Source organism: Bubalus bubalis, chromosome 8 (assembly GCF_019923935.1).
Source record: "Bubalus bubalis isolate 160015118507 breed Murrah chromosome 8, NDDB_SH_1, whole genome shotgun sequence".
Taxonomy (NCBI): domain Eukaryota; kingdom Metazoa; phylum Chordata; class Mammalia; order Artiodactyla; family Bovidae; genus Bubalus; species Bubalus bubalis.
In genome coordinates, this window is record NC_059164.1 from 55,944,429 (window position 1) to 55,957,239 (window position 12,811).

The 12,811-nt window shown below is 40.8% G+C and overlaps 1 protein-coding gene across 4 annotated transcripts in view; it reads left to right on the forward strand.

Annotated features, from left to right (window-relative positions):
• DOCK4 (dedicator of cytokinesis 4) overlaps nucleotides 1–12,811 on the forward strand; it is a 474,663-nt gene that overhangs the window by 184,684 nt on the left and 277,168 nt on the right. For 3 of the 4 annotated variants that reach the window (XM_045166403.1, XM_045166401.1, XM_045166404.1), the window contains exon 2: nucleotides 11,413–11,496. In XM_045166403.1, coding sequence (XP_045022338.1) covers nucleotides 11,413–11,496 — 84 coding nt within the window. Of the gene's footprint in view, nucleotides 1–11,412; nucleotides 11,497–12,811 lie in introns of those variants that run through there. The other variant, XM_045166402.1, reaches the window with a different exon arrangement.

Sequence of the window (12,811 nt, forward strand, 5' to 3'; positions counted from 1 at the left end):
TCACCAACTCCCGGAGTTCACTCAGATTAATGTGCATTGAGTCGGTGATGCCATCCAGCCATCTCATCTTCTGTCGTCCCCTTCTCCTCCTGCCCCCAATTCATCCCAGCATCAGAGTCTTTCCCAATGAGTCAACTCTTCGCATGAGGTGGCCAAAGTTCTGGAGTTTCAGCTTTAGCATCAGTCCTTCCAAAGAACACCCAGGACTGATCTCCTTCAGAATGGACTGGTTGGATCTCCTTGCAGTCCAAGGGACTCTCAAGAGTCTTCTCCAACACCACAGTTCAAAAGCATCAATTCTTCGGCACTCAGCTTTCTTCACAGTCCAACTCTCACATCCATACATGACTACTGGAAAAACCAGAGCCTTGACTAGACAGACCTTTGTTGGCAAAATAATGTCTCTGCTTTTTAATATGCTATCTAGGTTGGTCATAACTTGTCTTCCAAGGAGTAAGCATCTTTTAATTTCATGGCTGCAGTCACCATCTGCAGTGATTTTGGAGCCCAAAAAGATAAAGTCTGACACTGTTTCCACTGTTTCCCCATCTATTTCCCATGAAGTGATGGGACCAGATGCCATGATCTTCATTTTCTGAATGTTGAGCTTTAAGCCAACTTTTTCACTCTCCTCTTCACTTTCATCAAGAGGCTTTTGAGTTCCTCTTCACTTTCTGCCATAAGGATGGTGTCATCTGCATATCTGAGGTTATTGATATTTCTCCTGGCAATCTTGATTCCAGCTTGTGCTTCTTCCAGCCCAGTGTTTCTCATGATGTACTCTGCATAGAAGTTAAATAAGCAGGGTGACAATATACAGCCTTGACGTACTCCTTTTCCTATTTGGAACCAGTGTGTTGTTCCATGTCCAGTTCTAACTGTTGCTTCCTGACCTGCATAGAGGTTTCTCAAGTGTTAGAGAGATGTAAATGGGAGGGGTACCATGGAGTCAAGGAGGCTGGAGGTGATTTGAAGAAAATCTGTTGGAAACAGGCAAAAGGGGATCCTGACTATAGTGAAAAGCATTTACAGCACTTGCTAAGACCCAGCTAAGAGGTTCAGTGTGACTGTTGACTCTGGTTTGTAAAGGCTGAGATTAGAAAAGTATGGAGGCACCAGATTCTTAGAGAACTGTGAACTTTGTTCCTTTTCTCCGTTGACCTGTTCACTGGCTTCCCATTTTCTAGAGAAATTGCTTTTGACTTGTTTTCAGTGGTCAAAACAAGTCAGAACTAGTGTTTGTTCAAAATTGGAAATTGGCTTATTCATCAAAGGAGAAGAGGGAGTAATAAAGTATAAGAACATGGGATTGGTTCTCGTCTGGTGGAAGTTACATGGTTTGCAGGTAATATCCCAGTGGACCTCTTGAGAGGTGAGTATTGGGAATGGAAGTCAAATTCAAGTTGAAAAAAGAAAATCCTGTGGAAGAAAACAATGGCACCCCACTCCAGCACTCCTGCCTGGAAAATCCCATGGGCGGAGGATCCTTGTGGGCTGCAGTCCATGGGGTCACGAAGAGTCGTATACGACTGAGCGACTTCACTTTCACTTTTCACTTTCATGCATTGGAGAAGGAAATGGCAACCCACTCCAGTGTTCTTGCCTGGAGAATCCCAGGGACGGGGGAGCCAGGTGGGCTGCCGTCTATGGGGTCACACAGAGTCGGACACGACTGAAGCGACTTAGCAGCCGCAGCAGCAGTGGAAGAAAAAATTAGAGTGCTTTATTGTGTGAGCCAGACAAATAACCAAATGAGACAGAACTGACTGTTAAGTGGGAGAGAACATTAGAAGAGACTGTGAGAACATATTGACCTCTCCCCATTTGGAGGTAGCTCAGCTGGTAAAGAATTCACCTGCAATGCGGGAGACCTGGATTCAATCCCTGCTTGGGAAAATTGCCTGGAGGAGGGCATGGCAACTTACTCCAGTATTCTTGCCTGGAGAATTCTCCTGAACAGAGGACCCTAGTGGGCTACAGTCCATGGGGTCACAAAGAGTTGGCCACAAACTGAGCGACTAAGCACACACATTTGGGGGTGACCTGTGAGTCCCTCTGGTGCAGGGGGAGAGGGTGAGATGGCTAGATGGCTAGGCCCAGATGTACCACTTGAGTTCTTATGTGCCATTTTGTGACTTTGAGTAGCACTTGGAAAGAGAAATCAGAACAGAGCACAGAAAGATGTAACAGGGTTTTGTTTTTTTTTCTTCCCTTACAGCAAAATATTAAGTATAAAAAAAAGTGTTGAAAATTGTATGTTTCAAAAATTCTTTTAAAGGATATAATTTTAGCATTAACCATCTCACATTGGGAAAGGAAATATATTTTATGTAACTATTTATATACATGTCTATACATTTTATATATATATATTTTAAAACCAAATATTTGGTGATAGATTTAATATGTCGGCTTGGGAAATGGTATTTTACTTCTTAGTGAAAACTTTTCCCTTGGAGTGTGGGGAAAGCAGTTATTATTTTCTGTGGCATGAAGTCTGCATTGTAATTTTTACTCCTGATGCTGTCTGGTATTCCTAGGACAAATAATGCACTGTTTGGCAGAGTGTGTATTAAAAGCTGAATCTTCTTCCCTTCCTGTCTCTGCTTCAGCACTTTAGGAAAATCTTAACTCTGTTACCTTTTTTTTTTTTTAATCTGTCTCATTTGCCAAAGATGCTTTCCTGTTTTATCAGAAAAAGCAATAGTACCAGCCCTCTTTCCCCTCTGAAGCAGTTGAACCTGAATCTTTCCAAGTTTAACTTGTTAATAGTGGTTTCTGAGAATCTGTAATCACAAAACGAAGCAAGGCTTTTTGATTTAATGATTGTGAACGGAAACGTTATTTTTGTCTGTTACAGATTCAGAACTAGTCTCCAAGCTTCCAGTTAACAGGGACTATGAAAAAAAGAATAGCCTGTATTTACTTACATTTATAGGATTACAAATCCAGTTCTCATACATTTGTTTGATCCTCATGACATTTCTGGGAGCTAGTCTGGGCAGGTAATGTCCTTCTGCCTGCACATAGTAGGACTCAAGACTGCATGATTCGTAAGTAGTGGAGCTAAACCCAGGTCCTTCATTTCCCTATTCAGCATTGTCCCCTTAGGGGACCTCCCTGGTGATCCAGGGGCCAAGACTCTGCACTTCCAGTGCAAGAGGAACAGATTCAATCCCTGGTCAGCTCCTAAGATTACCCATATTGCGCTCCCCCCACCCCCACCCCCCCCAAAAAGCAGTACTGTGAGCTTTCAATATTGTCTCCTTTTCCTTGGGGCTAAGATACTTCTGAGATAATAGTTTAAACTCTGTGTTTTCCAAGATGCTCCTTTTGACTGGCAGCTGACCAAAACCATAACCTTTTCTATCATCTGAAAGTTGTTTTTAGAAGTACTGATGGGTGGATGCAGTCATCAGTTCAGAATTTTACTGTTTGACCTTCAGTTGTTCTTGTAGCCACTTAGGAAAGTGCCTTTGCAACATTAAAACCAAGGGGAAGAGTATGTTTATGACTCTTTGGGGAATAAAAACGGGTTCCTTTCCTGCCACAGTGACAGTATCTTCAAATAAATCTTTGTGTGGAGCAGTGCCTCCTGATGTTCATTCGTTCCCTTGTTGGCCTCTTTCCTCTTCTCTATCTCTAAAATGGGAATAGAAACACCCCCATCATAGAAGATCAGAAATAATAAACAAAGAACTTAGCAAAACCACCAGATAGTATTTCAACAAGGCTGCTTTCCTTCTCCCTTGAAAATGAATCTGGCAAGAAGTCAGTTCTGAACACAGGACACTGTAAGCTTGGAGCAGGTTGGCCTCCCCAGAAAGCAGACTCTGAGATGCAGAGATGAGCTTGCAGGGTGTGTATCAGAGAGTGTTCTTGGGTGTCACACCAGTGGAAGGAGCAGGGGAGAAGTACAACTGGGCAGAGAGAGCACATGACCCGTGATGCTGGCCCAGGGACAGCCTTTGTCAGCTTCAGCTGGAGCGGCCCTTCAGAGTTGCAGCAGGGGGGCCTGGCCCTCATAGTCACTGGGCGCAGGCCACCTGGGAAGAGGACATGGCCTCAGGCAAGTCACTCTTTTCAGCTGAGGCAACCGTAGAAGGCTGCCCCTTGACTGCCCGCACGCATGCTCTCTGCAGCTGGGAGAAAATGCCATCCATCTCTGAAGAGGAGTCTTGGTGTGGCCGAACCCACGACCTTACTTTATGTTTTCCTGGAGTCCAGAGGGCAGTGGTTCAAGCAGAATGGAGTTCTGCAGTTGGTAGAAATGTCCTCTTAACAGTCAAGGACAGCAGTGTATTTTCAAGTAGCACTTGTCAAATGTCAGAAATGAATACATTTTATTCCACGCACTTCTGATTTTTCAAAGTCAGACCCGAGAGAGTCCTGTGACCTGTCTGAAGGCCTGACCATGGTACCTGTGGCATAAGAATGGAGTCCTGTTGGTCGATGTGCATATGTCTGCCCCACAGGCCTGCCTGCATAGACAGAATGGAACTGATCTCAAATGCATGGCAATTATGAGGACGAGAAGATGGAGCATAGTGAGGCTTCCTTTGATTTTCCTATGGAGTTCATTTTCAGTATCAAAGCCATATTCAGGAGCAGGCATCCCATTTCCCCCTCCCACATTTCCTTTGAAATTTTTCTCCAGTCTTTCTAGACCGCCTGCTCCCATGGCCTGCTGTCATACTGATGGCCAGCTGGGAGTCCCTTGAAGGTAGAAATGACCCCTTTGCTCTTATCTTCATCTCATGGAGGGGGAAGATGTTAAGGCGCTACAGGACAAAGACAGTTCTATCCTGCACTTGTGATCATACCAATGGAAATCTCCAGATGACTTCTATTTCATCTTCCCTCAAGGCCTATCCAGACAGCTCTTTAAAAAATAAGGTGGTGTCTTTGATAAGACTATTAACTTGGATTTCCCCATCATATTTTATCTTTCCCTACAGGAGAATTTTGTGCATGTGCAGAGGTGATGACCCCTTGTCCTCTTCTTCCGCTGTTTCCTACGTTATGAAGTAAAATCCCTGAAAAAGAATTTAGTTCTGCTTAATCCTCTTTCCCTTTTCACTGTGTCCTCCAGCTCTTATCCAAAAAAAAAATCTTCTGACCCTTCAGAAATTCTACCCTTTCCTCCCCGCTTTTTTCCATTTGTGTGTGCCCCAAACACACACAATGATACTCATAAAGCTGATAAACCTGAATGTCGATATACATTGGTGACAAACCAGAGTGAAATACAGTATGAAATGCACGTGAACATGGAAAGACCCGGTTGTAAATGTCCTCCGAGTTCCTTTACAAAGCCCTGCTTTTGTCACTGTCTTCTCACTGTTGTTGACATGCTTCAAGTACCAGCATTCAGAATTTTACAGCTACTCCCATAAAAATGTTTATTTAATTTCTGGTGCAGTCATAGCTCATTTCTGTTGTGAAAAACAGGAGTTTCATTTATTTTGTGTTAAATGGGATTCCATGGGATAGTCTCAGAACTCGAGAACAATAGCATCCATCGTGCTCTGTGTTGTAAATAACTTCCAAGTGACCTTTCAGACCACAACCTGTTTCTGAGTTGGAAATCCTTTTATCAGAAAGATGAAGCCAAAACTTTGACTTTGAGGGATGAGTTTACTTCCTTTGTGTCACAAGGAACAAAATATTTCATTATTTTTTTTCCCCACATTATGTTCCATTCGTCTTAGATTGTCAACCCATAAAGGGCAAGGGCAGCGTTTGCCAGGCTTGACTTGAATTGTGGTGTGTAGCATCATCATCAATATTATTTTGATCATGATGATGAATATGGTATCATCTGTGATGTAGAGCTTCATGATTGTCTCCTAGTAGTTTTTATAATTTGTTTCTGTTTTTGCTTTTAAAAGTCACAACTCTGTGATTGAATTGCTCCATACTAAGTTTAAAAGTTTTAAAGTATGAATTTGTTCTTTACAAGAGCAAGCAATGTCACTGAAACTGAGAAATAAGTTCCTGCTTCACAGCACAATTTTGCTTTTCTTCACTGTCTTCATAGAAAACACTGGTGAGTTATAGATAGGATGCTTTTCAAAACCATTTAATTTTTAGTAAAGTCACTAGATACTAAACTGATATTATGTAAAGGAATAATATGTGGTAAGAGGCAACTGTTTCTGATTTTCAAGATGCTTAAGCTATACATTTAATTAACACTTTCAGTTTACACACATAATTTTAGCTAGTTTTTTTGGGGGAAGGGGTGTGGCATGCAGGATCTTAGTTCCCTGACCAGGGATCGAACCTGTGCCCCATGCATTAGAAGCATGGAGTGCTATTGTACTGCCAAGGAATTCCCCACATATAATTTTAAAAGACTGGAACATAAGCTATGTTTATATACATGTTTATTAATCCAAATAAATTTCTGCATAGTCGCAAATGGGCAGAGATGAGAACAATACCGTACAGTAGTTTTTATGTCTGTTTAAAACTGTACTCTCAGGATCCTTAGGACTGAAACAATAGCATTGAACCTTTGTATTTCCAGCTCCATGAAGCATTCATTCTCTATGATCTTTTCTGTAGCTCTTTTTCAATTTATAAGAAAATAAACAAGGGAATCAAGACAGTATGTGGTCATGTTCAGTAAACCCAAATATTATTGGGATGCCCCTGGAAATATAGGACGAGAAGACTTTCATTTGAAGCTACTTTATAACAACTGGTGGCAAGATGAATTTTCAACTGTAGACTTGTTTCATGCAAAAATGCTTGGAGGATTTGGGGGCTTACTTGAAAAGTTGTATCCAGAGAGGAATCTAAGCATTCCATATGTTTCAAGTGCATTTGATAGAAATGCAGATTGAGATTTCATGAATAACTGAGTTTTCTTTGAATCTTTGCTTTGTGAAACCAGTTTTCCTTCCTTTATGATACCCTATATGCTACCATTAGTAAACATGAGTCAATCATATTTTCAAATCTTTTGCTCTTTGGCCTAGAACTGCCTTCCCCTTTCAATTGCATAACCTGAAGCATAAATAGAATAGCATTTATCCATCCATTCATGAGCTTAGTACATTGCAAGGTGGAATTACTTGTGTAATTCAAAGACTGGAAATGGCTAGCCATTTTAGAAGGTAAAGATCAAAGTCCTGCTTTGAACTATATCTTAAAAAAGTGTTACTCTCCAATACGATATATGGTTTAATATATTTCTGACATTTTAAGTTATGAGAGGTGCCCTTGACATTCTCTGGCTCTGTTAAAACTTGGGTACCATTTTTCAATGGCTTCATTCATTCATTCCACATGTTTATTCATTCTCTGTTCATGCACTAACATAATCCTATGCTGGTGTATGGAAGATGAATTCAAAACAATTCAAGTTTTCAAGTAGAAAGACAAAGATAAGTCAAGTGTATGTAATACCTTGCGCTATTTAAGATATGGTCATAGTACCCTTGGAGCATAGATAAAAGAATAATTGATTTCATTTGGGTCCAAGGATGGGGAAAGAGAAAGGGTAGCATCAGGAAATAACCTTAGAGCTATACCTTCAACTCAGGCTACTTTGTAGTTCCCTGTGTGGAAGAGGTGGGGAAGGCAACTGCCCCCAAGGGGGATAATACGCATAAAGGCACTGACTTCTGCATGAAAGAGCTTGATGAAGATTTGGATATGGTAGTTTGGAGGGCATTGTGTGGAGAGGTAGGTGGGATGGGAGCCTGGAAAGTAACGGGAGCGCAGTGGTAAAGGACTTTGTAGGAGATGCTGAGAGCAGACCTTCCCTTCTGCTTTATCAGACGGTGGGGACCAATGTCCATTCTTTCAGAACTCAGGCAGTGACTAAAACTGAAGCAAGGCTGGTTTGGGGACAGAGTGCTTCAGTTATATATTATACCCTGTCAGTGCTGAGCTGAAAGACTTCTTCCAGACTCAGAATTGCAGGCTGGCAGGGACCTTTCAGTTCACCTTGTTCAACTCCTTCTTTTATAGCGGAGGCATCTGAAGCTCAATGAGACTGAAGAACATAATAGCTCACCTTTAATAGTTATCAGATATTATATAGGTGAAGAGTGAAGTCAGAATTCACCCACATAGGCTCCTAGGGTAAGAAATGAGATGATGCACAGTTATGACCCAGACAACCTGTCATCCCAATGTTAAACATTTTCTGTGAAAGAATGAGTTTTCACAGGTAATATAGTTTGGTTCTTAGAATTTTGTGTGCCCTCTTAAAATAGAATTGCCCATAATAAAGGAACCTGACTGCCTAAGACCAGAACTCTTAACAGTAATGGCTCTGCCCTCATTCATTCCCTCAGTGATTATTTACTGAGCGCAATTTGTGTGCCAGGCTCTATACTGAGTTATATAGACAACTGGGAACTGAAACCAACCTAGTCCTTATATGCATGGAATTTTCAGTCTGTTGCAGGAGACATCCTTCCAAAACTTGCACAAATCAGGGAGGCTGGTTAAGTGGTATATAGTGCTATGAGCATATGGAATTGGGGTGAGAGGATGTATATCAAGAAAGTCTGCTCTGAGAAGCCTTATTTAATCCTTTACTACCTTTTGCAGTTTCTTTATCATTGACCCCATTTTCCTGACGAGGTAATGGAGACTCTGAGAGATTAGTATCTTGCACCGAATCACACAGCTAATAATCAAACCCACATCTCATGATACCAAGTTTGATGTTCTTTTCCTACACCCAGCCTTTTTGTTTGTCTGTTTTTGGCCACTCAGCATGTGGGGTCTTAGTTCTCCAACCAGGGATGGAACTCGTGTTCCCTGCAGTTCAATCTTGAAGTCTTAACCACTGGACCGCCAGGGAAGTCCCTACACCTAGCCTGTTTGACATCAACATTTAAGAAGAAAGTTAACTCGGATATTAATGCATATATATGAAGTATAGAAAGATGGTATTGATGAACCTATTAGCAGGGCTGCAGTAAAGATGCAGACATAGAGAAGAGACTTGTAGATGCTGTAGGGGAAGGACAGGGTGGGACGAATTAAGAGAGTAACATGGAAAATATACATTATCTTAGGTAAAATAGATAGTGAAAATTTGCTGTGTGACCGCATAGAGGGAAGGGATGGGGAGGAAGGTAGGAGGAAGGTTCAAGAGGGAAGGCACATATATATACCTATGGCTGATTCATGCTGATGTATGGCGTAAACCAACACAATATTGTAAAGCAATTATCCTCCAATCGAAAATAAGTAAATTTTTAAAAAGAGGGCTAAGAAAGTAGATCTACAGTAGAAGGCTGGAAGGTATGAGAGAAGTAGTGGAAGAGAGGATGGCCTCCTGAAAGGTGATGTGAAGGTGGTGACAGTGGGGAGAGAGCAGTTTCAGAGCAGTGAGGTGAAGGGCTGAGGCCTGGAGGGGTGGTGAAGAGGGAAGCTAGTGAGTGGGACCGCCATGTTTAAGAAGGTGATGGGGCAGGCGAGAGCCACCAGCCGTAGGGGAGGTATTCCTGGCTGCCTGGGAGTTAACATGGGCATTCGTGAGTGGTCAGAGCTATACCCAGAGCTGAGTGAGGGCACCCACACTTAGACCTCTAAGAGAAGCATCAGTAGTGCAGGGTTGAACCTCTAGGGTTGTGAGAGGTTAAGGTAACTTCATGAGTGTAAAAAGGCAATTCTGAGGGTAAGTTTGCCTTGGAGTCTTAAATTGTACTCAATCTACTGTCTATTTGGTTGTTGATTCCTTTTAAGAAGAGGTCCCTGAAAGTTATTTGAAGTAATCTGTCAAGATACAGACCTTTGATTATTTTTCAAGCAAACACTGTTGAGGCTATCAACATGAGGTCATAGGGTATTTATGGTTATAGTTAGAAAATGACATCATGGATTAGTGCTTATCTAAAATGTTTTAACTTGGTTACTGTGTAGTTATTTTTATCTGTTTTCTGTCCTGTGTTTTGATTGCTACTGCTAATTTTGTTTTAAGATCATAAAATGGCTTTAGACTTCTCTGAAAGCCCATTACTTATTGACATGTTTTGATTTTTGACAGATTCATGTGTTCCTCCAGGCTTTTAAAATACATTCATAGCAGTAACAATAATTTATTTGGGGGATTGGTGTTGTTTCTAAATCTCACTGAAAGATTCGATCTGAAAGAGAGAGAATTATAAAATTCACTTCCAAAGTTGGGAGCTTTTAAAAATCAGGCAGTCGAAGCATCTACTATCATTTTTTGGATGTGACTTGCAAGATGATTTCAGCATGTGAAATATTTAATAGGAAATGGGTCTTCTCTTTCTGTGTGTTGAGGTCCTTTTCTTTATTTTCTAGCCTTGTCTCTCTTATGACTCAGGTGTTAATTTCTTGGGAAAAATCTCTGTCCTTCATTCTCTCTTAACCCCTCAAATTGCCTGCTGCTGCTGCTGCTGCTAAGTCACTTCAGTCGTGTCCAACTCTGTGCGACCCCATAGAAGGCAGCCCACCAGGCTCCCCCATCCCTGGGATTCTCCAGGCAAGAACACTGGAGTGGGTTCCCATTTCCTTCTCCAATACATGAAAGTGAAAAGTGAAAGTGAAGTCGCTCAGTCGTGTCCGACCCTCAGCGACCCCATGGACTGCAGCCTAGGGATGGTTAATCTCTGGTATTATATCCTAGTCCTGCCAGCCCCGCACCGTGTTTCAGAAACCAGTCAGTCTGTAAACATTAGGTAAGGCTAAACGGTGACTCCTCCCTGTGTGCCCCCTTTTCCCCCAGTTCAAATTATCTGAGAGCTAAGGCATGTGGGAATTGTCATTTTGGCCATGTGTTTAGACCCAGGGGAGAGAAGTAATCATTACCATTGATTACTACGGAGAAGAAGACTGCTTTAACACCGTGTGCTGGGCTAGACCCTGAGGGCACAGTAGTGAGCAGTGAGTAGTGAGGACACAGTCCCTTCTCTTGAGGACCTTACGGTGTATGGAAAAGAAATATCCCGAAGACAGCATAGCAGAAAGGTCAACCAAGCTTATTAATAAGTAAGACATATGGTCCTCATCTATTATTGAACACATATTTATTGAGTCACTACCATGGGATGGGCTTCTGAATGGGGAGTGATTGTAGCAGTGAGGTAGAGGGACACTCCTGGCGCAGCTCTTCAGGCAGTATCTTTGCTTACGTATGTTATTGGTGATGTTGATATTTTGTCTACTATCTTAGTAACTATCACACCTTTGAAATTTGTGTTAATAACACTTGTTTGACCAAACAGTTAGCAAAGTATGTAAACTTTGGTTTTCTCCCAAAATGTGTCACGTTAAAATATGACAGCCAGTTCCAACTATCAGTGTGTATTTCCTGCTCACGTTCGTTTTTCCTGATCAGTAACATGCAATAGTAAGCAATATAACTGGCCATAACTGACATGACTATCTCCATATATTCTGTGTCGTTTCTTACAGTCATTGCCAGTTTTCGAGGAACTGTGCCATATGGTCTGTCATTAGAAATTGGAGATACAGTTCAGATCCTGGAGAAGTGTGATGGTAAGTAGACTAGTATTGATTGCAGTTGGGTAAACAATCTCCTCAGCATTGGGCAGCTCATAAAATTTACAGATTCTTTTCATACTTCTATTAATCTCTAGGATTTTCCCCTTAGTCACAGTGAACCATTTTTTACAAAACTATTTTCTTGCATGTTCAATATTTGGCTTATGGGAAAACATTGTTTGGTATTTTTAAGCTGATTATATTTTTTCCTAATATTATTTATTTATATTCGCTAGATGCAATTGAGACTGTTGAATTTATGAGAGTTCATGACTCAGGGCCAAACTCGAAGGCCTTTCTTGGAATGTCAAGTGTCTGGTGGGCTCCCCAGGACAGAAGGAAACAGAGGTCCAGAGCAGAAATGCTTTAACCAAAGTTGGGTAACCAGATTCCTTGGGGTGGGACTCCTGCCCTGGCCAACTCTGCTCTAGTTCTGTAACCTCTTCCTCCGCACCTCCCCCAAATTTGGACTGAAATTATTTACTCCATTTGAAATGTTAAGTGAACTTGTATGATTAATTTATATAAGAGGTACCTCATTAAATCAACCTACTATGTTCTCAAATGCTTCTGTTCCTTGTAACAAAACATCCTTAAATGCTAGTCCTTAAAAAGATCCCAGATAAAATGACTACTCTTTTTTTTCTTAACGAAATGGCCATATTGTAAAGTCCCATCAGCATATCCAAAGATATGGTTTTCCTCTCAATACATTGTCCTTATTAGGAATTTATAATATGGTAAGACTCTATCATATTAAGGTTCATTATTGATAAAATCGTGTTTTCCCAAATAGAACTATTACTTTTATTTAGAGCCTGTCATTAAATGGTGGTAATACATGGACATTTATTTTGTCCAGTGTCACTGATATATTTAAAAATATAAGATTTTTCTCTGTCATTGCCAGATATAGTTTGTCTGTTTCCACTTCGTTTACAGATAAATATAAAATCTGTTATGAATGGGTGAAAATATACGTCTCAGCTAATGGGAGCTGTTTTGTAATGTAAAAACCTTTCTGTATGGTGTAGTTGGACAGGAACCTCACTGTGACATTTCTGCAATTCTCAAGAAGTTTTGGTTACTGTTAAAATAATTGTTTAAGAATAGATATATTTCTTGGGTGGATGTCTTTGAGAAATCTAATAAATCCTGACATTATAGAGATTGCAATTCTTAATTCATTCTACTTTTTCCAGGCTGATTATAAAATGATGTTTTATAAAATGTTTTTTTAAGAAAACTTATGAGGAACAAAAATATTTAAATACAAAACTCAAATACTTCTTTCTAAAAGTTCAATTAA